General features: G+C 35.5%; 1 protein-coding gene across 4 annotated transcripts in view; it reads left to right on the forward strand.

Annotated features, from left to right (window-relative positions):
* The window catches only part of Tlk2 (tousled like kinase 2), a 115,880-nt gene that overhangs the window by 53,541 nt on the left and 35,877 nt on the right, over positions 1-26,462 (forward strand). For all 4 annotated transcript variants that reach the window (XM_071603778.1, XM_071603779.1, XM_071603781.1 and 1 more), the window contains 5 exons: positions 1,578-1,745; positions 10,346-10,441; positions 11,760-11,852; positions 17,143-17,253; positions 21,201-21,337. In XM_071603778.1, the coding sequence (XP_071459879.1) occupies positions 1,578-1,745; positions 10,346-10,441; positions 11,760-11,852; positions 17,143-17,253; positions 21,201-21,337 (605 nt within the window). The remainder of the gene's footprint in view (positions 1-1,577; positions 1,746-10,345; positions 10,442-11,759; positions 11,853-17,142; positions 17,254-21,200; positions 21,338-26,462) is intronic.

Genomic DNA, 26,462 nt, shown 5'->3' on the forward strand with positions numbered 1-26,462 from the left:
TCATATTTCTTTTTTATTTTTTGTTTTAAATAATTGCTTTTGCTTTTTTAATTTCTTTTTTCAAAGTTTTTATTTGTTCTTTTTAGCTACACTTGACAGTATAATGTATTTTTGACATATTATACATACATGGAGTATAACTTCCCATTCTTGTGGGAAATTATACTCCATGTATAACTTGTTTTAGTATTTTATAGATTTTTTTCCTGCTATTTTATTTATATTTAAAATTTATTTACTTATTTTGTTTATTTACATGCAAATTCAGGGCCTCATGCATGCCAGGCAAGCACTCTACCACTGAGTTGTATCCCCAGCCCTTTTTTTGTTTCTTTTCCTTTTTAGGTACTAGGGGCATTTAACCACTGAGTCACCTCCCCAGTCTTTCCTTTTTTTCTTTTGAGGCTAAGTTGCTTAGACCTTGCTAGCTTGCTGAGGCTAGCCTTAAAGTTGCAGTCTTCCTGCCTCATCCTCTCAGATTGCTGGGATTACAGGTGTGCACCCCATCTCCCAGACCAATTTTTTCACTATTTTGAATCTGCTTTTTCTTCCATTATATGCTCTGATTATAATTAATTATTGTTGGTATCTGGGGGAGTCTACTAGGTTTTGTACACTTATTTTGTGTGCGGCCATCTTACTGAACTTGCTTGTTTATTGTAGCAGTTTTTCAGTTGATTTGCTTGGTTTTCTTTGTGAATATTTATATCATCCAAAAATGACACTTTTGACTATTCTCCCAATTTTATTCCTCATCATTATCTTGGCTAAAACTTCTGTAACAATGTTGAATGAATTAATGTGTCACCCCTGCCTGGCTCCTAATTTTAGTTAAAGGGGTCTCTAGTGTAGCATCATTAATTACATTTTCTACTGATTTTTGAAAAAGTACTCTTTCAGGTATTAAAATTGGGTACCTTGGTTTTTTAAAAGTTGACCAAAAATATGCAAATCTTTTTGACATCCAAAGGGAAAATCATAATTTTCTTCCCCTAACATTGTAATGGATTACATTAGTAGATTTTCTTTTATTTAACCATTCTTATATTTCTGGAATAAACCATAATTATGATTTATTATTATTTTAGTGTATTATGGTTGTTTTGTTTGCATGTATTTTAGATTTTTTTGCATGTAAGGGGTATAGAAAAGAGAATGCATGTAAGGTATAGAAAAGAGAAGAGTGAAGTAAGTCCGGTTTATAAAGTCATGGGATGGTTGTCTTAATTCTTTATTTACCTACAGGATGGAAATAACATACCTTGTATAGGATAGAGTATTATGAAGTTCATTTATCAATCTCTACAAAGTAATCTCCAAGTTCAGAGTTATATAAACATAGAACCTTTAAAATGTCATTGAACAAAATTTGAGTAAGATATTAAGTCAGGTTTATAGATAGGTAATAACCCAGTGATAATGTTGTTATCCTTGCTATAATTGTTTTCCTGAGAAGTTTGTTTTCTTTTAATTCATTCATCTTATATTTTCTAACTATATTTTAACGTGTTGAATAATTTGGCACTATCAGATTTTCTTTCTCATCTATGTTATGTATTTTCTTTAATGTTTTCCAGCGGCGAGTAGAGCAGCCCCTCTATGGTTTAGATGGCAGTGCTGCAAAGGAGGCACCAGAGGAACAATCTGCTCTGCCAACCCTCATGTCAGTGATGCTAGCAAAACCTCGGCTTGACACAGAACAGTTAGCACAAAGGGGTGCTGGCCTCTGCTTTACTTTCGTTTCAGTGAGTACTAAGGCTCAATTTATTCAGATGCTTGTCATTGTCCTGGGGCTTCTTGATGAAGTTGGGTTAATTATTTTAGTAGAGATGGGGATATTTTTCATTCTCTATCCCTTCTAGAGTTATTGTGCTTTTATTCAGTCCCTCCTGGTTCAGGCTCCTGAAAGCAGCTGCTTTGTTGAAGTCTGAGCACTGAGTGGGAAGGAATGTATAATCTTAGATTGACAAAAAAGCAAAGAAAATGCAGGTTAATTCTTTACAACCAGAATATTTGTATAATTAAAAATAAATTTTCTAAACTTCAGCCATCACTTATATAAACCAATTCAAGTCAGTACAGTTCAATATGTAGGCAGGGCTCTTACAAACTTGTCTTCTAACCCCTTTGGAGTGTTCATATACTTATTTTTTCCAGGAATATTCAGCTGTCTGTTTGTTCAACTTACTTATTTCTCCCTTTTTGAAGAACAAGAATTCAAGTATTATAAAAGCTTGACTTCATTTTAATTTGCCAAGTTATAATGCAATTGGAATCAAAAGCTATTATTTCCCTTGGTTTCTCTGCCCCATCAGGTATAAGGGTGGTATAAAGTAAGAGAATGCTCCATTGCCCTATCATTCCATTATTAGGAGTGTCTTTCAGAACTGAAGTCACCACTGCAAAGGCAGCTTTAAAGGAAAGAAAAAGCCAAACAACTAATCTTGGGGGGGGAGCTCAACTTAGGCCATAAAAGAAATTCCAAATAACACAAGATAACGTTCATGAACTATCAAATTGTCAAGGATTAATAAATTTGATAATTCTCAATGTAGGTGATAATAATGGAGATGGGTAGTTTTATACTAACTAGAAATTAATTAGAATAGTCATTTTGTTAAGTTTATATATCCTTGGGTCCAGAAATTCCATTCCCATGAAACTACAAAGATTTTTGTTGAGATATTTGTAATTACAAAAATTGGAAGCAGTTTTCCTCGATAAGTGTTTTAGAGGATGTAATCTCTATGTTACTAAACCCAGTGATCATTTCTCAGAATTCATCCAGCATTTTTCATTAGCTGTAGGTGAATTGTTCCCTTCTCCCAGAACCTCTCAACATTGGCATGTTCCAGGACTCAGTGTTCCTTTTTATTCTCCTTAATTTTCTATTTATTTTCATCTCGTTTCTTTGTTTACTAATGCCTATCACCTATGTGCAGAGGGTTCCTATGTGTATGCTTGTAGTCACATCTCTGCCCTGAATTCCAGCCCTATATAGTCAGTTGCTTCTAGTCATCTCCTCTTTCTAACAAGCATATCAAATTTAACATATCCCAAACTGAACTCCATTCTGTTCTTCCACTCAAAACCTTTTTTTCCCCACAGCATTCCACATCTCAATATTGTCAACTCTTCTTCTTTTTCAGACTAAGACTCTTGGAGTCATTCTTATCTCTCTCTTATCTTCTCTTTTTATTATACCCCAAATTCAAAGCTATCAATAAATCTTCAGATTGTGTTTAGAGTTCTACTCCCACCTTACCCCCACCAACTATTGCCTCCATTCTAAACCATGTCTCCCTCTGAAATTTTGGCCTTCTAATTGGACTCCTTGCTTCCACCTTGATTTCCCTTTTAATCTCTTTGTGACAAAACATGGTGATTTTATTGAAACTTTAAGTCCAAGCCTGCCACTCTACTTTCCAAAAGGTCTTTAAAATGCCCCTATGTGGTTTGTCCTCCATGTCCTCATCTCTTGTAACTATCAAGTTTCATTCACACTGGCTCCCTTTTTATTCAGATGCTACCAGCAGTGCTCTTACCTCAGGACCTTTATACTCACTGTTGCCGTAACATTGTTGCCCTAGATATTAGCATGCCTCCTACTCGCTCAGTATTCTTGGTCTGACTAGACTGTATGAAATAACAGTTCCTCTCTGACTGCCTCACCTAGTATCTAGCTCTAATGCCCTGCTTTGTTTTTCTTCTTAGTCTTATCACCAGCTAACATTCTTATAATGTACTTCTTTGGGTGTTACTCTTGAACATAAGCTCCACAGGTCAAAGACTTTGCTCTGTTCATTTCGGTATCTCCAATGCCCTGAATGGGATTTGCTCTGAAAGGAATTCAATGTAATTATATGTTGCATGAATTAATAAAAGCACTTTTCATAGATGGGGTTGTTACATAAATTATAATACATTTATACGGTGGAATGCTATATAATTGACAAAAAAGTGAAATAGCTGTGTATATGCTAAAAATGAAATATCTCTAAATGTGCTGAGAAAAATAGTAGGTGATAGAATAGTAGGAATTTGATCTTTTAATATATAAAATTATGTAACATAGGAAATTTGTTTTTTAAATCAATGGGGAACGAGTGAAAATCCTTGCTCTGTACTCCTTGGAGAGAGAACCATTACTGACATTTTGTTGTTTAGATTTTTCTATTGATTACCATTTTAACTTCAAATAGTATATCTCTTATTTAATCAATTTTAAACAAGATCTATTTACTCCCCATATGAAAGATAAGCTTAACATACTCATAATGTTTACCTAGCCTTCCTTTGGTATCTTTCACGTTTTTAGTCATTGTTACTAAGTGTGTGATATTTAGTTTATTATTTTACCTATAACTGAGTCTTTTTCTATTCTGAAAATTATTCTAAAAGACCTGAAAGTGATTGAGGAACTTTTATAATTATTATTATGTTTCATTATTGGGCATTGCAAAACCAAATGATTTTATTGAACTCTTTGAGAAGAAAACAGTCATAGTCATCGAATTAGTTTTTATTAAATGAAATAATTTGTCAAGGTCTACTAGATCTTTTTCTTTTCTTTTTCCCCCTTTAATGCCAGGCCTATTATTTCCTTAAAAGCTGTATCATTTAATATTATTCAGATGTAATTGAAAGTTTGAAACCTCCCACTCACCCCCCACACACACACAAGAATCAAACCCAGGGCCTCTCACATGCTGGGCAAGCACTCTACCACTGAGCTACAACTGCAGCCCCCAAAACTGAATTTAAAAACTACTACTACTACTACCACTACTACTACTAATGATAATAACAATGTAGTTAGCTTTATTTATGCTGATGTATATAATTTCAGAATTTTTGACTTCCCCTCTAAATAATTTAACAGGCATTTTCTACAAAATAGTTACCTTTTTCTATATACCCAAATTAACATTATCATACTTTTTTGAGATTTATTATTATATATTTAAACTAACTTTTTTTTTTTTAAAGATTTTTTTGTTTGTTTATTTGCTTTGGTACTGGGGATTGGACCCAGGGGCATTTTACAACTGAGCTACATCCCCAACCCCTTTTTAAATTTTTTAAAAATTTAAGACAGGGTATCACTAAATTGCTTAGGGCCTTCTAAGTTGCCCAGGCAGATCTTGAACTTGGATCTTTCTGCCTCAACCTACTGAGTTGCTGGGATTATAGGTATGCACCACTGTGCCTAGCACCATACTTCATTTAGGGTTTATTTTAATGTGAAATAGAACTTTCCTCTCATCATCTCTGCTTCTTAGACTATATTGACATAGTTTTACTAGAAAGGCAGGATAAATGCTTACTTTTTAACCCCTTTAATTACCAATTTCAATTTTTAAAATAAAATTTTAATTTTTAAAATAGGGAGTTGATTATAATATTGGCTTCATCAAATAGTAACAAATAGCTTCCTCTTTGATATCATTATGACCTCATGGATTTTTTCTTTCTTTCTTCTTCCCTCCCTCCCTCTCTCTTTCTTCTCTTCTTTTTTTTTTCTTGGTGCTGGGGATTGAACCCACGACTTCGCACATGCTAAGCACGCGTTGTATCACTGAGCTATATCCCAAGTCCTGGCCTCATGGATTTTCATGGATGTACATAAGTAAATATAATCATTCTTTTTGTGCCCATCTGGTCTTAGCTTTATTTATCCTTTCATCAGTTGGTGGACCTTTGAATTATTTCACACTTAGATTATTATAAATAATATTACTATGAACATTCATGTACAGGTTTTTGTTTAGATATGTTTGTTTGCTTTCTTTCTTTTTTTAATATGCTGAAGAGTGAAATTGTTGGTCATGTGGTGTATTTTTGAAGAACTACCAAACTGTTTTTCACAATAGCTGGACCATTTTATATTTTGATCAGCAGTATATTCCAATTTCTCTACATTCTCACCAATACTCCCACCCCTCGCCCCCTTTCCTAGTAACTGGAGTTGAACCCAGAGCTAATGCATGCTAGGCAAGGACTTTACTTGAGCTACATTCTTGGCCATTTTTTGAGTTTTTGTTTTGAGGCAGATTCTTAGTTGCCCAGGCTGGTTTTAAACTTGTGATCCTCTTGCTCCAGCCTCCTCAGTCTCTGGGATTACAGGTGTGGATTATCATAGGTGGCATGTTTTACAGTTTTAAACATCTAGATTTTGCACTTCTTTTGTTAAGTATCCTTCTTGATTACTTGTATTTTAATAGTATCCATTTAATTTAATTTTCAGATTGGTGATTGTTAAGAGGATAGAAATACAGTCTGTGAGTGTGTGTGTGTGTGTGCGTGTGCGTGCGCGCGCGTGCGTGCCAGGGTCTTGTGCATGTGAAGCAAGCACTTTATCAACTGAGCTATATCCCTGCCCACATAGTTTTTTAAATGTTGATCTTGTATGCTGCAATCTTGCTGAAGTCTATATGTTAATTCTGATAGTTTTTTTAAAAGGATTTTTTGCATATAAAATTGTTTCATCTGAAAATAGTCAGTTTTACATGCTTTCCATTCTGGGTGCTTTTATTTTGTTTTCTTGCTTAATTGTCTTGGCTAGAACTCAAGTACATCATTGAATATAAGTTATGAGAGTAGACAGTCTTGCCTTGTTTCAGCTCTTAGCACAAGCATGAAGTCTTTGAAAATAAGTATGATGTTCATTGTGTATTTTTCAAAGATGGCCCTTTTGGGGGGTTAAGTTTCCTTTAGTCTGAGTTTGTTAAATGTTTTTAACATGAAAGAGTCTTGAATGCTTTTTCTACATTTATTTAAATCAAGGTATCTTTTTGTCTCTGAAGTCTACCCACCATTTTATTTTCCCATTAATAGTGCTTACCATGTAGTAGATGTTTTACTCTGAAATTTTCCCTTTTTATCTTAGAAAAATTTTATTTTACTGTCTCATTCTTTTCTTTTGTTTTCTCTGGAAAGCCTAATAGAGTATTGGAAAACTCTGCTTAATTCATAGCTGCAGTGGCACCAGGCTAACTGGGCAGATTGTGTTATCATTGTCCTAGGACATTATTCTGAAATTTGACTTTGTGGGAAAGTGGAAGCTATTGTTTTTCAGTTTTGCATTTCTGGTGTTTAACACAGGACTTGGCATAGAGGTCCACAATTAATATAAAACAAGTGCTCAAAATTAGAGCATTTTCCCCATTATGGGCTCATGTTGTCACATTAGGATTTTATATTTGTATATACCTTTTACCTTTTAAAAACATTATTTTCATTTACATTTGCTTTCCTAACAACTGTAGCCCACTTCCTCAGTTAACTTTTACACTTCTTATCATATGTATTTTTACAGAAAGATTTTAGAAGTATCCCACTAAATCATATTTTAGTACTATCAGTTTGCTGGAAGAAAACTTAGAAAATGAGCATTTTAGCAAAGTCTCCCTATCAAAATCTATAAATTTATAGAAGAGCCCTTTAGTTCAGTCAAATTTATTTAAAAACAAATATGAAAATAAAAGATTGCAAGAAGCAATCTAATGATAACCGAAGGAGACAATACTTGTATTATAGTGCAGTGTAATACTTAAGGTTCTTAATGATGACTCCTAATCAGTAAGAAACAGTTGGTTTTGCTGAAGTTTAGAAAGGGTACAGATAATTTTCAGTTGTTTGGAATCACATAGACCTGGCTTTTAATCACAATTCTGACATTTACTGGCTGCACAAGTTGTTTAACAGCCTCTTTGAGGTGAGTTCCTCTCTTTTACCTTCTCTGAACCCTATATCAGTCTTTTCTCTTTTCCTAGCATCTTCTTCCATGTTCTTTACCTGGAATGATTCAATCATCTCCTGTCTTTAACTCTGATTACCTTCAGATCTTTAACTTTTTCAAGTCAACCCCTTTATTCTAGATTAGCTTTCATATCCTATTGTGTGGTGTTAAAGTACTTCTCCTAATTGTAATTTTGCATTTGTTACAATTGTTCTTTCAACAGTTTCTTTGCACCCATATTTGAGTATTCATTAAATCTTCTCTTCATTTTTAAGTTTCATTAAGGCAAAATAAGGATCAATGGTTTATGTTCATCTTCTTCAGCCATGTGTCACAAGAACCCAACACAGTGCTTAGATAAAGGGACTACTCTATAAATAGTCAGTGAATGAAGAAATAAAAATTGAGTTAGTTATACTGCCCTCCTTAAAAGACTGTAGTGATACTTCCATGAAATAATGTGTAGGAACTCATTAGCTTACTTACCACCTAGCTGTAATAGTTTGCTCTGGTGATTAAGAGCAGTTATTGTGGATGCAGACAGCCTCCAATTCTAGTTCCCCCACTTACTAGCTCTGTGATCTTACATAGTTATATGTAAATATTAATATTTATCAATACATTTAATTATTTAATAATTGATAGTTATTAATAATATATCGATATATTTATTAATGTTGTATATATGTAGTTTTTTGTTTTTCTGGGTGATACTAGGGATTAAAGCTGGGGCTTTGCACATGCTAGGCAGGTTCTACTACTGAACTACATCCCTAGCCGATTTTAATTTGAAACAGGGTCTTGCTAAAGTTGTGTATGCTGGTCTTCAAGTCATGATCCTCCTATCTCATTCTCCTGAGTAGCTGGAATTAAGAGCATGTACCACAGTGCTCAGCTGATTTGTATATTCTTTTTTTTTTTTTTTTACTATTTATTTTTTAGTTGTAGTTGGACACAATACCTTTATTTTGTTTGTTGTTATGTGGTGCTGAGGATCAAACCCAGGGCCTCAAATGTGCTAGATGAGCACTCTACCACTGAGCCACAACCTCAGCCCTGATTTGTATATTCTTTATCTGTAAAATGGAAATAATAAAAAATTCCTTATAATACTTTGTAAGGATTACATGTGACAATGACTTTGAAGCATGTAGCGTATACTTATTACTCAATAAATGGTTATATTACTATTAATATAATAATGAGTAAGAGCAGTAATTCAAAAACTTAACCACTGAGCCCCACACACCAGCGCTTTTTATTTATTTATATTTATTTATTTATTTGTTTGTTTGTTTGCTTTGAGGCAGGGTCTCACTAAATTGCTGAGGTTGGTCTCAAAATCGTCCTGCCTCAGCCTCCAGGGTCACTGGGATTACAGCCATAACAGGATTATATTTCAGTGGTAGAGTGTTTGCCTAGCATGACTGAGATTCTTGGGTTTGATCCCTAGTGCTACAATAAATAAATAATAAAGATGCTTTAGAATGTTCAGTTAGCAGTGAGAATATTGGAGATTAGCCTAAAGTTTTATACACATAGTGTTTATGGATAATATTGGTGTATTTAGAGAGTTTTCTGAATAACAGTTTGTAGTCCTTTCTGTCTGTACTCATGTGTATCCCCTATGCATTGGATGTTTCACTTGCCTTTTCTGATAAAGACATGTTGAAACATAAGTGAAAAAAGCAAATAATTATTGGAGGAATGTGGGGACAAGTGCATGGAGTACTGTATGCGTGGCATATGTCAAGGGCATCTGAGTGGCAGGCCACTCCCCTCATGCTAGGCACATGAGTGGCAGGCTGCATACCCCGTAGGCACAGCCCTGGGCGTGAGGCCATGTGTTATGTAGTCCCTGCGCTTGTTCCATGGCCCACTTCTCAATTGTTCACTGCAAGGACACTTAGCAGAAATTGCATTGGTGGCTGCCTGTAATCTGCTTAGCTACTGGCTGAGTATATATACATGGTAACTGCGCAATAAAATCAGACCTGCTTCCTGCTTGGTTCTCTGGAGGTCTTGATTAGCGACTTTGCAGCCACAGTCTCCTCTACCCTGTTCTGTGGACGTCCTCGCTGGACAAGAGAGCGCTCATGAAGGAACTGTCCATTTCTGTAACTTAAACATTTAAAAAATTCATTTGTAAGTATTTGATACTTTGAATCGTATTTAGAAGGTTTGGGGTATAGCTCAGTAGTAGGGTGCTTGCCTACCATGTGAGAGACCCAGGCTTCAAAGATAAATTAATTAAATAAAAATAAAACCTGTTTATAGGAATATAGTCTTAAGCTACCATATCTAGCCCTTGTATCTCATTCAACTTGTTTTGCTTTCACCTTAACCTTGTGGCCCTGACTACTTCTTTTTTTTTAAATCTTTTATTTTGTTGATTTATTTTTATGTGGTGCTAAGGATTGAACCCAGTGCCTCACCTGTGTGAGGCAAGTGCTCTGCCTCTGAGCCACAACCCCAGCACCCCTGACTTCTGACTTTTATCAGATAGGATTTATTTTATATAGAAGTAATTGTTTGTATTCATAAAAATGTTTGTGGAGAAAGCTGCCAAGCCTTTCTGTGATTGGTGATATACCTTTATTATAGGCTCAGCAAAACAGTCCCTCTTCCACAGGATCTGGCAACACAGAGCATTCCTGCAGCTCCCAAAAACAGATCTCCATCCAGCACAGACAGACCCAGGTACGTTGGGGGTTGATAAACAGTGGAGAAGTTCTGCTTAGGAGTAAACCTAAACATGTAGAAAATCTGTGATTCCTCACTTGATCTTCCCCTTATATCTTTGACTGTATCTCTTTTGTGTGCATTATATTCAGAATTTGCATTATGAGTATTTAAAGTTTTTGTAAAATGTGCAATAGCTGTTTGAGGCTTTTCTTTACCTTTCTGGTGTATTGTAGCAGAAATGGTTTTACTTCAGCATGGAAAGAGTATGCACTTTGAGGTCTCTAGGCTTGGGTTCCAATTCTGGTTCTGCCGCTTATACTTTGTCTTCTTGGGCCTCAGCTTCTTTTAGAAGAAATTATCTGTAAAATGTGGTTGATCCTTATTACCTCAGACAATGTTTACAAAATGCTTATTAGGAAAGTGCTTACAGTATACTTTTGATAAATATAATTACCTACTTTCTGGAACTAGTCAATTTATGTATTCCTTTACTTCCCTTGCAAGACCGAGCTAAACTTAAGTTGTGCTATACCAGTATAATTTCCTCGATAAACAGTCTTCAGAATTTAGGGAATGTTGTGAACATTTAACAATTGTATCTGAAAAGTATAATAGATATATCCTCCCTTTCTAGTGTTGAGTTAACCAGTAGTATATTGGGTGTTCTTGCAGCCTCTTTTGGCACTCTGTTGCTTTCAAGACAGGAAGCCTAGCAATCTAGAATTTCTTATCTTAAAACTTATGTGACCCTGTGGAATTTAATTTTATTTGAACCACCAGCATCTAGATGGTTAAATAGACTTTTCCCCTTCTGATTGCTCCCTATTTCCACTAGATGGCATGTTTGTTCCTTAGAGATTTTTGGTCAAGTTGCCCTTTGAGTCCTTTTTTTTTAATATTTTATTTTACTTGTTGTTGAACACAATACCTTTATTTTTATGTGGTGCTGAGGTTCAAACCCAGGGCCTCACACGTGTTAGAGGAGCGCTCCACTGCTGAGCCACAACTCCAGCCCTTGAGTCTTTTTATTCAATTCATTTCATTTTTAGAGTACTGCAGTTCTATTTTATTCAATGCACAGTAGTTTTGAGAATTTTCATATTTGATTCCAGAATTAGCTTGAGTTTTGACATGCTGGTGTAGTGAGATTTTAGGAACCCATAGTTAAGATTTGAAGATTGGGATGAGGAAAGTGAATTTAATATCCTGAGCCACATGATTCCAGGCCATTTTTGTAAGCAGATACTTTTTTGCAGAAAAGTAATGAGTCAAATGTGTTGACATGTATTATTTTGAGACTGATCCTAAATTTCTATTGCCTTTGTCTTTGTAGTCTGACCTCACAATAGAAAAAATATCTGCACTAGAAAATAGTAAGAATTCTGACTTAGAGAAGAAAGAAGGAAGAATAGATGATTTATTAAGAGTAAGTATTAAAATGTAAGAAATTTTATAACAAGTACTGTTATATATGTTTGGATTATGTGCATAGCACGGAAATAATTACTAAAGCCAGATAATTAAGTTACTTTTCTTTAATCTGAGGGAATCTAAGTGGGAACCAGGATCATACATACTTTCTCAACAGTCTTTACAGTGGAAATCTTATGTTGTATATTTTAATATTTTTATTTAGAGAATTAGATATGTGGAATGTTATATTTCATCCAAAACTGTGGGACTAAGTATGTTTTCACATTTTAGGGAAATTATTTTATTCTTTAATTTAGAAAACTAAATTAACAAGGATTTTTTCAGTGCAGTTTTTATTTTGTGTCTTTCAATAACCTTGTCATCTAAAAATTTTTTGTGCATACAAAAGAAACACCTAGTCTGAAATTTACTTTTAAACACCTAGTCTGAAATTTACCTTTGGAAGATGTACCATGATATTTTCAAAATATATTCTGAATATGCAGCTTGGCATTATTGACCCACAGTTTGTTTTTTTTTAAGAGTAAAATGTTTGCTGGGCACAGTGGCGCACACCTGTAAGCGGTTTGAGGCTGAGGCAGGAATATCACAAATTCAAAGCCAGCCCCAGCAAAAGCGAGGTGTTAAGCAACTCATTAAGACCCTAAATAAAATACAAAATAGGGCTGGGGATATGTCTTAGGGGTTCAAGTATCCCTGAGTTCAATCCCTGGTACTGTCCCCCCGCCAACAAAAAGAATAAAATGTTTATTGTTTTCCTTTTATAATTTTTTTTTTGTAATAGAGAATACAGAATGATTAACTAGGATACACATTTTGTACATTTACTTCAGATAGTGTGTGTGTGTGTGTGTGTGTGTGTGTGTATGTGTGTAATAGGAGATTGAGCCCAGAGGCTCTCTACCACTGAGCCATGTCCTCTGTCCCAGCCCTCCCTTTTATTTCTTATTTTGAGACAGGGTCTCACTAAATTGCCAAAGCTGACCTCAAACTTGCGATTCTCCTGCCTTGGTCTCCCAAGCCTCTGGTATTACAGGTGTGTACCACCATGCCCAGCCCTTCAGTCATTGTTTGAGCCATTCATAACATATACACAACTATTACTGATTTATAAATGAAATTGGCTAGCATTTTCATCTTTCCAGTGATTTAGAATGAATAGGTTTGACCTTTATTTGTACTAATGTGGTAATTTCTAACTGTCTCAATGGACTATGACATGTTAGGGTGGGAATCAGCAGCCTTACTTTGATCAATTGTTTTTATTGGGCTTTGGAGTGTCATTTTGTCTGAATAAAAGGATGTTTAATAATAAAAATGATTTAAAATGACACTAGTTGTCTGCCTTTCGAAAGATTTTTATTTTTATTTTTTATTTCTATAATTAATCAAAATATAGGGTAAAATAGCTTATTTCTACTTTGTTTTCTGTAAGACTTAGCATTGATCCAAACCATAAATATGCTCTTTATTAATAAATTCTGTTATTATTATTATTTTATATGAGAATAATTTCTTACATTTGTGGGAAATTTTATGTTCAAATTTACAGAAATAGGTTTACAGTTCATTGTTGCTACTTTTTTTTTTTTGGTACCAGGAATTGAACTCAGTGGCACACATCCACTGAGCCACATCCCCAGCCCTATTTTGTATTTTATTTAGAGACAGGGTCTCAGCCGGGCATGGTGGCACATGCCTATAATCCCAGGGGCTTGCAAGGCTCAGGAAGATCACATGTTCAAAGCCAGCCTCAGCAAAAGTGAGGTGCTAAGCAACTCAGTTGAGACCCTGTCTCTAAATAAAAAATTGGGCTGGGGATATGGCTCAGCAGTCGAGTATCCCTAAGTTCAATCCCCAGTACCAAGAAAAAAAGCGGTGGGTGGGGGGGGGTCTCACTAAGTTGCTTAGTGCCTCGACATTGCTGAGGCTGGCTTTTTTTTTTGGGCGGGGGGCGGGGCATGCTGGGATTGAACCCAAGGCCTTGTGCAGGGGAGGCAAGCACTTTACCAACTGAGCAATATCCCGGCGCTGATGCTGGCTTTGAACTCAAAATCCTCCTGCTTCAGCCTCCTTAGCCACTGGGATTATAGGCTTGTGTCACCACGTCCAATGTTGCTTTCATTTTTTTTTTTTTTTAACATGGCCTTTGTCTTTTTGTTTCATCTATTAATTGACTAAATTATTACACTTTTAAGTAATTATTTTTTTCAGGAAAGCTATGTCAGTGTTAAATTCTCTGTGCCCTTATAGAGCTGGGAAATTCTTTCCTTTACCCTTTCATGAAAAAGACAGCACTCTCTGTAAGATTTTTGTGTTATAACCTGTTCTGTTTCCCAGGTATCTCTTTCTCTGTGTCTCTCTCTATCTCTCTTTCTCTCACCCCTGCCTCCTTCCCTGTCTCTCTAACATACACACATACACACCTTTGATTTTTCTAGCATTTAGTGTATCTGAGAATCCATGGCCAAAGGAATAAACAACCTGTCAAATTTTACCAGGTTACATCTATGTGTGAGTGTCTCTATTTTTTATTCTGAAAATGTGTGATCATACCTAATTTACTGTTTTTTCCCCCTTTTTATTATTGATTTTCCTCTTTGGTTCCTAACTTCAATCTCTGATATCTTGGCTTCCTGACATTTTATGCTGCATTTAATATGATTGGCCCTTTCTTCTGGATCTTTAAAATGTTGTTTATCTTCTATATATTTTCTGCTATTTACTTGCAGTTCATGTGAATTTTGATTCTGTTATTTACATTTTTTTGTTACTCGCTTTCTCCCCCTTATGTAATCAATATACTTTCTTAACACACCCTGTATATTCTTTATGGTTTTTTGTTTCCTATTTCACACATATGTCTTGCATTTTGTAGAGTATGATGGGCAATATTTTGAAAATATCCTTTTAATATCTGTATGTGACCATTTGCCTCATTTGAAGCTGATGTTCCCTTTTCTTATTCAGAAATATATTCCTTAGGCCTATTTTTATTTATATCTTTTTCTCCAACTTTGAGTGAGGAAAGCCATGAAGACTCAGCACCTGTTTTACATCTTCGTTGTTCATTTGCTTAGAGTTGCTCTTATTCTTGTTTTTATTGATTTGAGTGTTGATGGAATTGCTACCTAAGATATATGGAGTATCCTTTGGGTATAAATATTTCCAACATTTGGAAGGATTTTTGTCCAAAGTAACTTTGCTGGACTACAAAAGGATACGGTCTTGTTTTTTTCCTTCATAGCCTCATGAGGCTGGAGTATAACTCAGTGGTAGAGTGCTTGCCTAGCATGCATGAGACCCTGGATTTGATCCCCAGCATGGTGGGTAAAGGTAGAAGAATTGAAATAATTTGTGAAAAACTTATCCTAGCTTGGTTTTTGTTGGTTTGTTTGTTTTGTTGGTTTGTTTTTAAAGTTTATTTTCATTATTCAGAAGGCAGTATACTTCCTTAACTCACCCTCACCCTCTACTCCATTGCCTTTGGTGGTGGTGAGGGGCGGGTGCCAAGGATTAAACCCAGGGCCTCATTCATGCTAAGCATGGACTCTGCCATTTTGTTATACCCCCAACTCCTACTCCATTGTTTTTTGAAGGTTGTAATTTTATATGGATATAGATTAGTAGTAAGGGAATAGATCATGCAAAAACAAAGACACAGAGGTCCAACTGCCCTTTTTTCAAGTTGGTTAGAATTTGTGTTTTGAATCTAGAGGATAGGCAGTCAAGGAGAGAGACCATAGGTTTTTATATCTGCTTTCAGATATAAAATGAATCAGTCATTGATCGAGTTTTCTTTTTTTGTCAGATGTTGGGTATGGCACTATTAGCCAGTTTCCACTTTAAACATAAACTCATAGAAGTTGTTAGTCCAGAAACCATAAACATTTAGAACTTTTAAAACTCTCAACTGCCAGAGGTTAATTGATTGTAATTGTTTACTTGATTTCAGATTTCGAGGAAACATTTACCTTCTAAAAGTAGATTGGATTTCACATAAACATTACATGGTTGCTACTCTGGAGGCTGAGGCAGCCTGGGCAACTGAGTGAGACCGTATCTCAAGATACAAATTTTAAAAGGGCTGGAAATGTAGTTCAGTGGTAGAACATCTCTGGGTTGAATCTCCATTACCACAAAGAAACAAAAACCTATTATATCATCTTAGCTTCTTATAGGTTGTTTAATATGAATAGGTCACATTTGTCAAAAAGTACAATATAGTTGTACTTTTTCATCTTTAATAATATGGTCTCTACGACTAGAGTCCTGAGAAAAACTAAGTGAAGCATTGTGTTTATGGGGAGAATAGAACCATTTGAAGATGAAGCTGTTTCATACAGGTCACTTTAAAGATGAAGCTGAAAAGTCTCAAAAAGTGAGAGTCCTGTAATATCTTCCTTTTGTGCTTTGTACAGTTTCAGAAGTGCTTGAATCATTTGTTTGGAAATAATAGATTTTTTTCCACAATTCAAGGATGTTATAAGGCAGCATTATTTGCCAAATAAGTGCAGATCTTTTGCTTAATCCAAGAAGAATAAATTCAGGAGTTGCAAGTCAAATTTGATATTAGCTTAGTAGTTCTTACATTCTCTGTTATTGTAAGGAGGCTTGAATTTTTCAAAATATTTAGCCTATTCTGTAGGCCCCTGACCACAGCTAATTTAACTGTGCATTTACATTCCAGCATTCTTGAACTAGATCCTATCGGTTAGTTCTGTGTTAGGTGGGCACAGGTGTGCCTGGCTTCTCTGGTAAGAATCATTTATGAAAATTCACCTTTCTTTTTCTTTAGAAATAGGAATTAGAAAGCAAAGGACAAATTGAACTTAAAGAACATTATATGGTTTAGAAAATATTCTGTACTTTTTTGTAAGTGCTTAATCACTTTCAGTAAGTATTTAATATGTATATTGTTAATCACCCCTCACACTAAATAGTCATGGATTTTTCTAAATTTTATTGTATTTTGTGATGGTTTAAGCACTTGTGATGTACACAATGAGTTGTATCTGGGTATTGGGAGGAGTAAAATATGATTAGTAGAAAAACATGCCTATTTCTAACAACAGAATTCATTATTGATGAATAGATATATTAAGTAAGATTAAAAGGATGAATTATTTACCTTTTAAAAAGACTTGGTTACTTTTATCTCTTTGAATCTAAATTTTGATTTTGATTTAATAACAGAAATGATTTTTCTCTTTCCCTAGAAACTACTTTTCTATTAATCTGTCTTCTTTGGAGCTAATTAAAAACATGTTTTTCCATTGAAGGCCAACTGTGATTTGAGAAGGCAGATTGATGAACAGCAAAAGATGCTAGAAAAATACAAGGAACGATTAAATAGATGTGTCACAATGAGCAAGAAACTCCTTATAGAAAAGGTTAGTGCATTAATGGTGGCCTGAGCTCTGTATTCCAAGATACATAATGTATGTCATTGAGTGGCTTTTTACTTCTTACCTGAGATGAAAATATTTTGTAAAATAGGGGTTTTAGAAAAAGACTTCTTGTTTTTTGATAATTAGAATTATTTTCCTTGCATGAACATCAGGTGTGCACCATTGCTTCCGGTTTCTTTGCATGGACATCAGACCTAGCCTCCAGAGTGATAAGAGGGATATACCTTCTGGCTGTTTAATTGTTTTGAGTATGATATTGACAGCTTATTCTAGTGGAGTTTGGTTTGTTTCTTGATCGCCCCCCACACACTTTTTTTTTTTTTTTGTGGTGCTGGGGGGTTTGACCTTGTGCATGCTAGCCTAGCATCTACCACTGAGCCATGCCCCTAACCTAGGGTTTGCAATCTTAAATTTTTATGTTTATCTGATTAATTGAAGTGAGTATATTATTACTATTTATAAACATTTAATGATAGTGAGATTTTTCTTTCAAAGATATTTGGAATTCCTTTTGTTTATAATAATGTGATAATTAAGTGCTTTGTGCTTCAAAAAAATGAAGTTGTCATATTTTTGCATATGATTACAAATTGGTGGATATTCCTTTACTATAGTAATTGGTTAGTTGCAGCCTGCCTTTAGTAGTTATTAGTAACTATTTCTTAGAAGTTTTAAAATGTCAGTACTTCCCAATGAAGTTATTAAAAGATTATGAGCTGGAGAATTGACCATTTTACTGGTTACTTTTCTTGAAAAATTTGGAATGCTGTTAAAGGTTAAAGGAGCATAGTCTTAGTCAAAATGAAAGGGATTATTTTACTGAGATCAAAGATACTAGGAAGAACTTTGCTTCATTTCTTTAATTATTAAACAGTTTTATAGAAGGGAAATTACTTTGTTACATTTTCATGAGAGAGAGAAATAATATTAACATGTTAATACAGAGAATGTATTTAAAATTTCAGGACTCTTCCTGAAATCAACATGGATTCATCCAGTTGTACTAAACTCTGAGTAGCATAGTACAAAAAAACAAACATAATGCCATCTCCTCAGTTATCATAGAAAAATACAATTTTATATTTGTTAATAATAATAGATAATTTAGATTTGTTTATAAAATAATTCAGTTTTCTAAATATGAGTATTTATCAAATGTCCGGTATACCATGCTGGAGTATAAAGAAACAAATGAAAATGCCACTACAGATTGAGAGGAAATATTAATAACATTAAAAGTTTTTAAAATAAAAATATGTAAAGATTCCTATAATTAAAAAAAATTAAAAATGTGAAAAGATGGAGGTGGCAGTGTAGCTCAGAGATACAGCACTTGCCTAGCATATAAAAGTCTCTGGGTACAATCTCCAGCACTACCCAAAAAAGAAAGAGGAAAAATAAAATAAAATATTAAAAAAAATATATTTTTAATTGCAGATGAACACAATACCTTTATTTTTATGTGGTGCTAAGGATCGCACCCAGCTCTTCACACATGCAAGGCAAGCACTCTTACCACTGAGCTACACTCCAGCCCAAGCAAAAAAAATCTTGAACAGAAACTTTATAAAAAAATTATAGATATCTAAATGGTCATCATATGAAAAGATGCTGCACATTATTAGGCATCTGGGAAACTCAAAACTAAGACCATGGTAGGCTGAATACAATGGTGTTCACACCCTATAATTTGAATTACTCTGGAGCTAAGGCAGGAAGATCACAAGTTCCAGGCTAGACTTGGCAATGTAACTAGACCCTGTCTCAAAATTAAAAAAAAAAAAACACTTAAAGTTCTGGAGGTGTAGCTCAGTAGTAGAATATTCCTTGGGACCAACAAAAACAAACAAACAAAAAAACCAAGTGAAACCATATTATTATATACATATAATGAAAGTAAAAACATTGACAGTATCAAGTGCTGGTATAGATGTGTTGGTGTCCCAATTTCTTATACTAGTAGGAATGTAAAATTGTATAGCTGCTTTGGAAAACTTGGGACAATTTTTTTGTTTATGGTGGTTCTGGGGATTGAACCCAGGGGTACTCTACCATTGAGCCACGTCCCTAATCCTTTTCATTTTTTGTTTTGAGGCAGGGTTTCACTAAGTTCCCTGGACTGGTCTCAAACTTGTGATGCTCCTGCCTGAGCTTCCCGAGTTGCTGGGATTACAGGCGTGTACTACCATTCCTATCTGGGGCAATTTCTTTATTAAATATATACACTTACTTATATGCTTACCATTTGACCCAGCAGTACCACTTCTGGTTTTTACTCAAGAGAAATAAAAGCAAATGTCCACAAACCGATTTGTACAGGAATATTTATAGCAGTTTTGTTCACAGGTGTCTAGCAACAGGTGAATATGTAAACAACTTGTGGTTTGTTCATACAATAGAATGCTACTTGGCAGTGAAAAAGAATTGACACCATATAAGTAACAACATGCATGGATCTAAGAAACATAAAACATGGCTCCTATCCCCAGAGGGCTAATAGTCTATGTGGGGTGGGGGGATTAAGATACATTCACATTCACAAAGAAACCTTTTCAAGTAAGCAGTTTTATTAAGAAATTGGCTGAAGGAAATCAAAAGCAGGGCACTAATTGGGGGAAGCTACAAGAAAGATGTTTTAGGTAAGTACAACTGCAGGTTTATATTGCCTGTCCATTAAAAATACATAGTACAGCTTAGGCAGGAGTATTACAAGTTCAAGACCAGCCTGGTCAATTTAGTGAGGCCCTGTCTCCAAACCACACCAGTTTCCAGGAGATGACCCACAGTCACCCGGTGGTAACCTTAATGGTCAGTATAAAGACCCGAGTGAGGCAAAAATAAAGTTAAAATGCACAGTAGAACCAGGCATGGTGGTGTATGCATGTGATTCCAGCTACTCTAGAAAGTGAGACAGGAGATTTGCAAGTTCTGGGTCAGCCTAAGAAATTTAGACTCTGTCATAAAATGAAATGAGATAAAATAAAACAAGGGTTGGGTAATATCCTCAGTGGTAGAGTGCTTGCCTATCATATGCGAGGCCCTCAGTTCAGTCCCCAGTGCTGCCAACAATAAATAAATAAAAATGCATAGGACATTTCAAGTAGGTGTATCCCATGATATTATCTCTCACAGTACTTTGTTCTTTTCCTAAAAGTTCTTTATTAGAGTTTGTACTTAGAATTACAGATCAAGAAATTCAATGGTTGTATTCCCCTCTTGGCCATAAACATCATACTTTATACTAAGTGGTCTTACAATTCCTGTCATGTAATGAATGAAGTCCTCAAGAATCAGAAGTACATAAAGTGTCCTGGAATAGGAACCCTGTGGGGAGGTGCACTTGATCTTCCATGCTCAGTGGAGGAATGGAGGATGTTTTCATGTCAGAATCTAGAGTTGGGGAGACAGAAGCCATGGAAGGTTTGGCACATCAGAGTGGAAGTGTGCAAAGTGATTTTCTTACTTTTTTCTCAGTACTGGGTATTGAATTCAGGGCCTTCCTTGGCCATGCCGAGCGAGCATTCTACTGGTGAGCTATGTACCCATCCCTCAAAGTAATATATTAAGAAGATGAATTGATAGCAGGTCTCTAGAACAGATTGGAGAGAAGAAACTGAAAGTAAAGAAACAGCTTAGTAGTTGGGCATTGCTGTGGTGCAAATATAATATGCTGATAAGATAAAAAAGACTAGGCAGATGGGAGAAATTTTACCAAAGAAGAATTCACGGTTCTTCACTAGCATATCCTGTCTACTTTGGGAATACTGTTTCATCTAAGGAGTCATTACTGACTGTTTTGAGATGTTGTGTGGTTTTTCAATATATTTTCCATGAAAATCTTAGAATTTTGAGTTTCTAAAAAGTGTCTGTCTCCGTGCTAATTTGATGATGAATTCCTTTTTTTTTTTTTTTGATCCTTTTCCCATAAGTCAAAACAAGAGAAGATGGCATGTAGAGATAAGAGCATGCAGGACCGCTTGAGATTGGGCCACTTTACTACTGTCCGGCATGGGGCCTCTTTTACTGAACAGTGGACAGATGGTTATGCTTTCCAGAACCTTATCAAGTAAGTGAATTGTCATGATTAATTGAAAAGTTTGGATTTTTCAAGTTTTCTGTTAATTGTAGTATTAATAATCCTAGTAGTCATAGTCATCTTTTCATTGAGTTTAGTTACCATTTGTATAAAGAAATGTAGGGGGCTGGGATTGTGGCTCAGTGGTAGAGCGCTCGCTAGCACGGGCGGGACCCGGGTTCAATCCTCAGCACTACATTACAAATAAAGGCATTGTGTTGTGTCCATCTACAGCTAAAAAATAAATAAATATTTTTTAAAAATGTAGAGAATTAGAAAAGGTCCTGAAAAAATGACAAGTAATCAGAGGAATAGAAAGTGAGTTCTTCATTAAAGCTTAGAATAACAAAAATTGATGAAGGTAAGGAAGGAAAAATCTAGTATTGATATTTTAATTAGGTAATGTATTTGTGCTTGTGTGTGGTACTGGTTTGAACGCAGGGCCTTACACGTACTAGGCAAGTGCTGTTCTACTGAGCTACATCCCTAAGTAGTGGATTTTCATGAGGATCCTCTTGAGCATTTATTTGGGGCCCACAGAAAAATGAAATGGGTAAGGGCCCATGGCAAGATTTTTTAAGTTAGGTATAAAACAAAAGAAAACCAAAGAAGATCCTTATAGAACATGTCCCTGAGGCTCTTTAAAGAGTGATCAGGGATTGGGGTTGTAGCTCAGTGGTAGAGTGGTAGAGTCTTGCAACTTGAACTCTTTATCATAACTTTTGGGTCAAACATTCAGGAATTTATTCCAAAGAGGGAAATAATATTTAAAATCCTAAAATTCTGACTCTGTGAATAGCTGTTATTAGCTCAGAACTGTAAAAATTATATATCTTCTAGTTGTAGTACCTTTTAGCATATCTTACTTATTTTGATTTATTAGGTTATTTCCACCTGAAACTTGAGGGCAAGTGGAAACATTATATTTTTAATCATGGGCTCTCCAACTTTTCTCTCCAGATCACAGTGAGTTGGAAGGTTCCAGAGATTGATTAGCTTGTTGAATACAAATTAGTGTGGGGTTACTTTTGAGCAATAATGAGATGTAAATACAGTTTATGCCTGAAAGAAAATAGAATTTTTTTTTAAATAGAAATTAAAAAAAAATTTTTTTAGTTGTAGATGGACACAATACCTTTATTTATTTATGTATTTTTTTATTATTTTTATTTTGTAGTTGTAGATGGAGAGAATGCCTTTATCTTATTTGTTTATTTTTATGTGGTTCTAAGGATCAAACCCAGTGCCTCACACATGCTAGGAAAGTGCTCTGCCACTGAGCTATACCCCCAGCCCTAGAAAGAAGAAATATTGATGCTATTTTTAATAATCTGTTATAAGTAACCTCTGAATTACACATTAGTAGTCATTATTTTGTATATGGAACCTTAACCTCCAACTTAGTTGAAACGCGTTTTCACTTCACAAATATGCCTCAAATTTTGGTATAAGAGGAGGTTATTAAGTCAGAAAATACCCTGAAAGGAAAGTAGACTTCAGTTAGGGTAGATATCAGAGGTTTGGAGCAGCGTCTGCTCTGAACTATAAGCACTGGAGCCTGGTAGTAGCTGAGGTGCACCAGGGCAGTCACTCCAAAGTAAGGTATGACACCCATTTCATGGCACCCTGACTGAGATGAGAAAATTGTCCAGTTTCCAGAGTTGTGAGGACAGTAGCAGAAAATGTTTAAAACCTATATTTTCAGACTAGGGATATAGCTCAGTTGATAGAGTGCTTGCCTTGAGTGCACAGGGGCCTAGGTTCAGTCCCCAGCACCACAAAACAAACAAACAAACAAATAAACAACAACAAACCTCTATATTTTTATTAGTAGCCAAAGTCATGCAAAGCTCAGACTGTGTCCTGATTGCTCCTACCACCTTTCTACAGTGACTGCCTTGTTAAATGTCATTTTAGACATTGACTCAAAAAAGGTGGTGGGTTTTTATAGATATAAAATGTAATTAGTTTTAAGAAGTGATTAGGGTTTTGCTGGAAGTAGCAGTATTTTATCTTATTGCTCTGTAAACAATATAATACCCAGAAGGATCTAGAAATCTTATACTAATCAGAATACAAAATGATAATTGTATTATAAGAGCAAATTAAGACCATGTCAATGGGATACCTGACCAGAATTGTTTCCTGTGGGTTGGTAGAATGTTTTTCATAGGTCTAAAACTAAATGGTAGGATATGTATCTCTTCCCTTGGAAAGCTATTTTCAGCTGATGTCTCTTAATTATAAATCTCTTATTTCTTAATGTTTTGCTTCAATAAATTATCTTTCTCACTTTCAAAGTAAAAATCCAATTTTTTCTTAGTTACAAATGGACACCTTTGTTTTTTCTTTCTGTCTGTCTATCTATCTATCTATCTATTTTTATGGGTGTCAGGATTGACCATTGACCCCAGTGCCTCACATACACTAGGCACGCGCTCCAGCACTGAGCTACAACCCCAGCCCCCCAAATTGAAATTCTTTAGTTGTAAAAGGCACTATATATGATAATTTCACAAGCAACAATTCTGTGCATAAGAAATTTCATGACATGTAAAGAAGTTTAGTAGGTGAAGTAGCTGAACAACAGACAGCAGTGCTAGGTTTTATGTGAAGAGACAAACTTCAAGACTAGGGGCAGAGGGGATGTAGTACTAGAGATTGAACCCAGGGTGCTTTTCCTCTGGGATGTACCCCCAGCATTTTTAATTTTTTGTTTTCAGACAAGGTCTAGCTAAGTTGCCCAGGCTGGCCTTTAACTTGTGATCATCCTGTGTCAGCCTTCCAAGTAGCTGGGGATTATATGTATGCACTGCTGTGTCTAGCAAACTTCAAGATATTTTTAAAAAATGGATCAGATAATCAGACAGCCTCATCAGGAGCCTTAGCACAGTTCTTTGGTTCTTACTTTGTTCCTTTGAATGCTCTTTAGTTTTCTAAAACAAAGTTTTCCAATAGGCACATGATACCAGATTTGTACATTTCTGGCCATATTAGTAATTTTTGCTTTCAAAGTATGTTTGAACCAGTTGAAAATAGTTTTATTCTTCAAAAGTGGTGTTCTGGGGTTCTAGCTCAGCTGTAGAGCCCTCGATTAGCATCTGCAAGGGGCTGGGTTTGATCCTCAGCACCACATAAAAATAAATAAAGATATTGTGTTCGACTACAACTAAAAATGTGTGTGAGCTTGTGTATTATTTATTTATTTATTTTTTAAAAGTGGTCTTGTATACTAGTGTTTTTCAATACTTTTTCTTTTTGGTACCGGGGATTGAACTTGATTGAGCACTTGATCCCCAGCCCTGTTTGTATTTTATTTAGAGACAGGGTTGCTAAGTGCCTGGCTTTTGCTGAGGCAGGCTTTTTGAACTCCCGATCCTCCAGCCTCAGCCTCCCAAGCCACTGGGATTACAGGCATACACCACTACAGCTCAATACATCTTTTAAAAAAATTCAAATGTCTCAGTGGTAAAGCAGTAAAAATTCTTGACTAAGATTTTGTTTATATTGAAATAAACAACATTAAAGAATCTGACATCCCTACAAAATTTTGATCAATTAAGTGTGGAATATCAGAGGGAATAAATTAAACTTTATAGCTTTGCAGTGCTAATCCTGGTATTCTGATGTGTATGGGGCTTATCCATTTTAAAGCAGTTTCTGGTGAACCATCTGATTCTTAGTCATATGATCCATAATGAGACCATTCATTTTGTTGATTTTCTTGTCAGATCTTGCTTGAATAAGCCATACCATTTCACAGTTCCCAATATATACAAAATATAGCCTGGGGATTTTTAAAAAATTCTCTTCTGAGATGTTCATGTGTCGTTCATACAGGTCTTCTTTAAAAAAAAAACAAAAAAGACTTTTTCCTCCTTCAATAATGTCTGAAAATTTGTGCATTTGTTTTTTGTTTTTATTTTCATTCTTCTGCTAGTTATTGCTAGTGTGGTTGGATCTGAAATATACTTTTGCTATAGAAGATTCCCTTTCATTTCCTTGAGATGCTGTAACAAAATACCATGAACTTGTGGTTTAAAATAACAGAAATTGCCTATAATCCCAGCCTTTTGGGAGACTGAGGCAGGAGGATTGCATCATTGGGTCAGCCTGGGGAATTTAGCAAGATCCTGTCTCAAAAGAGATTTTATAAAAGAATTGGGAATGTAGCTCATTTATAGAGTGCTTGGCTAGCTTTCCTGAGGCCCTGAGTTCTATCCTGAGTATCACAAAACGACAACAACAACAACAAAAAAAATATAGGAATTTCTTCATTTTTCTTTTTTTACTATTTATTTTTTAGTTGTAGTTGAACACAATACCTTTATTTTAATGTTGTGCTGAGGATCAAACCCAGAGCCTCACATGCGAGGTGAGGGCTCTACCACTGAGTCACAACCCCAGACCCCAGACCCCACTCCCCAGCCCCCAACCACCACCACCTCACCCCTACGGAGGAATTTATTCTTTTTACAGTTCCCAAGACCAGAAAGTCAAAAGTAAAAGAGTGGCAAGCATATGGGGAAGATCCTTTTTGGCCTCTTCCAGAGATCCTGGCTTGTGGCTGCATAACTTCAGTCTTTATCTTCATCTTCATATGGGGTTCTCCTTATGTATTTCTGTTCCTTCTCTCTTTTTGTGGTGGGGTGGGGGGAGATGAGGGGTTCAGGGATTGAACCCAGGGGCACTTAACCACTGAGCCACATCTCCAGCCCCGCCCCCCCTTTTAAAATATTTTATTTAGAGATAGGATCTTGCTTAGTTGCTTAAGGCCTCACTGAGTTTCTGAGGCTGGCTTTGAATGCATGATCCTCCTGCCTCAGCCTCCTGAGCCTCTGGGATTACAGGCTGCATCACCATGCCCAGCTTGCTCCTTCTCTTTTAAGGACACCAGGCATATTGCATTTTGTACTAAGGGCTTACCCTATGGCAGCACGATCTCCTCCTCCCCCTTTTATTTATTTATTTAGCATTGGGGATTTAACCAAGGGGCACTTAACTACTGAGCTACATCCCCAGCTCTTTTTATGTTTTATTTTGAGGTAAAGTCTCACTAAGTTATTTGCTTAGGGCCTTACTAAGTTGCTGAGGCTGGATTTGAACTTGTGATCTT

This window comes from Marmota flaviventris, chromosome 17, assembly GCF_047511675.1.
Source record: "Marmota flaviventris isolate mMarFla1 chromosome 17, mMarFla1.hap1, whole genome shotgun sequence".
In the NCBI taxonomy this organism is placed as follows: domain Eukaryota; kingdom Metazoa; phylum Chordata; class Mammalia; order Rodentia; family Sciuridae; genus Marmota; species Marmota flaviventris.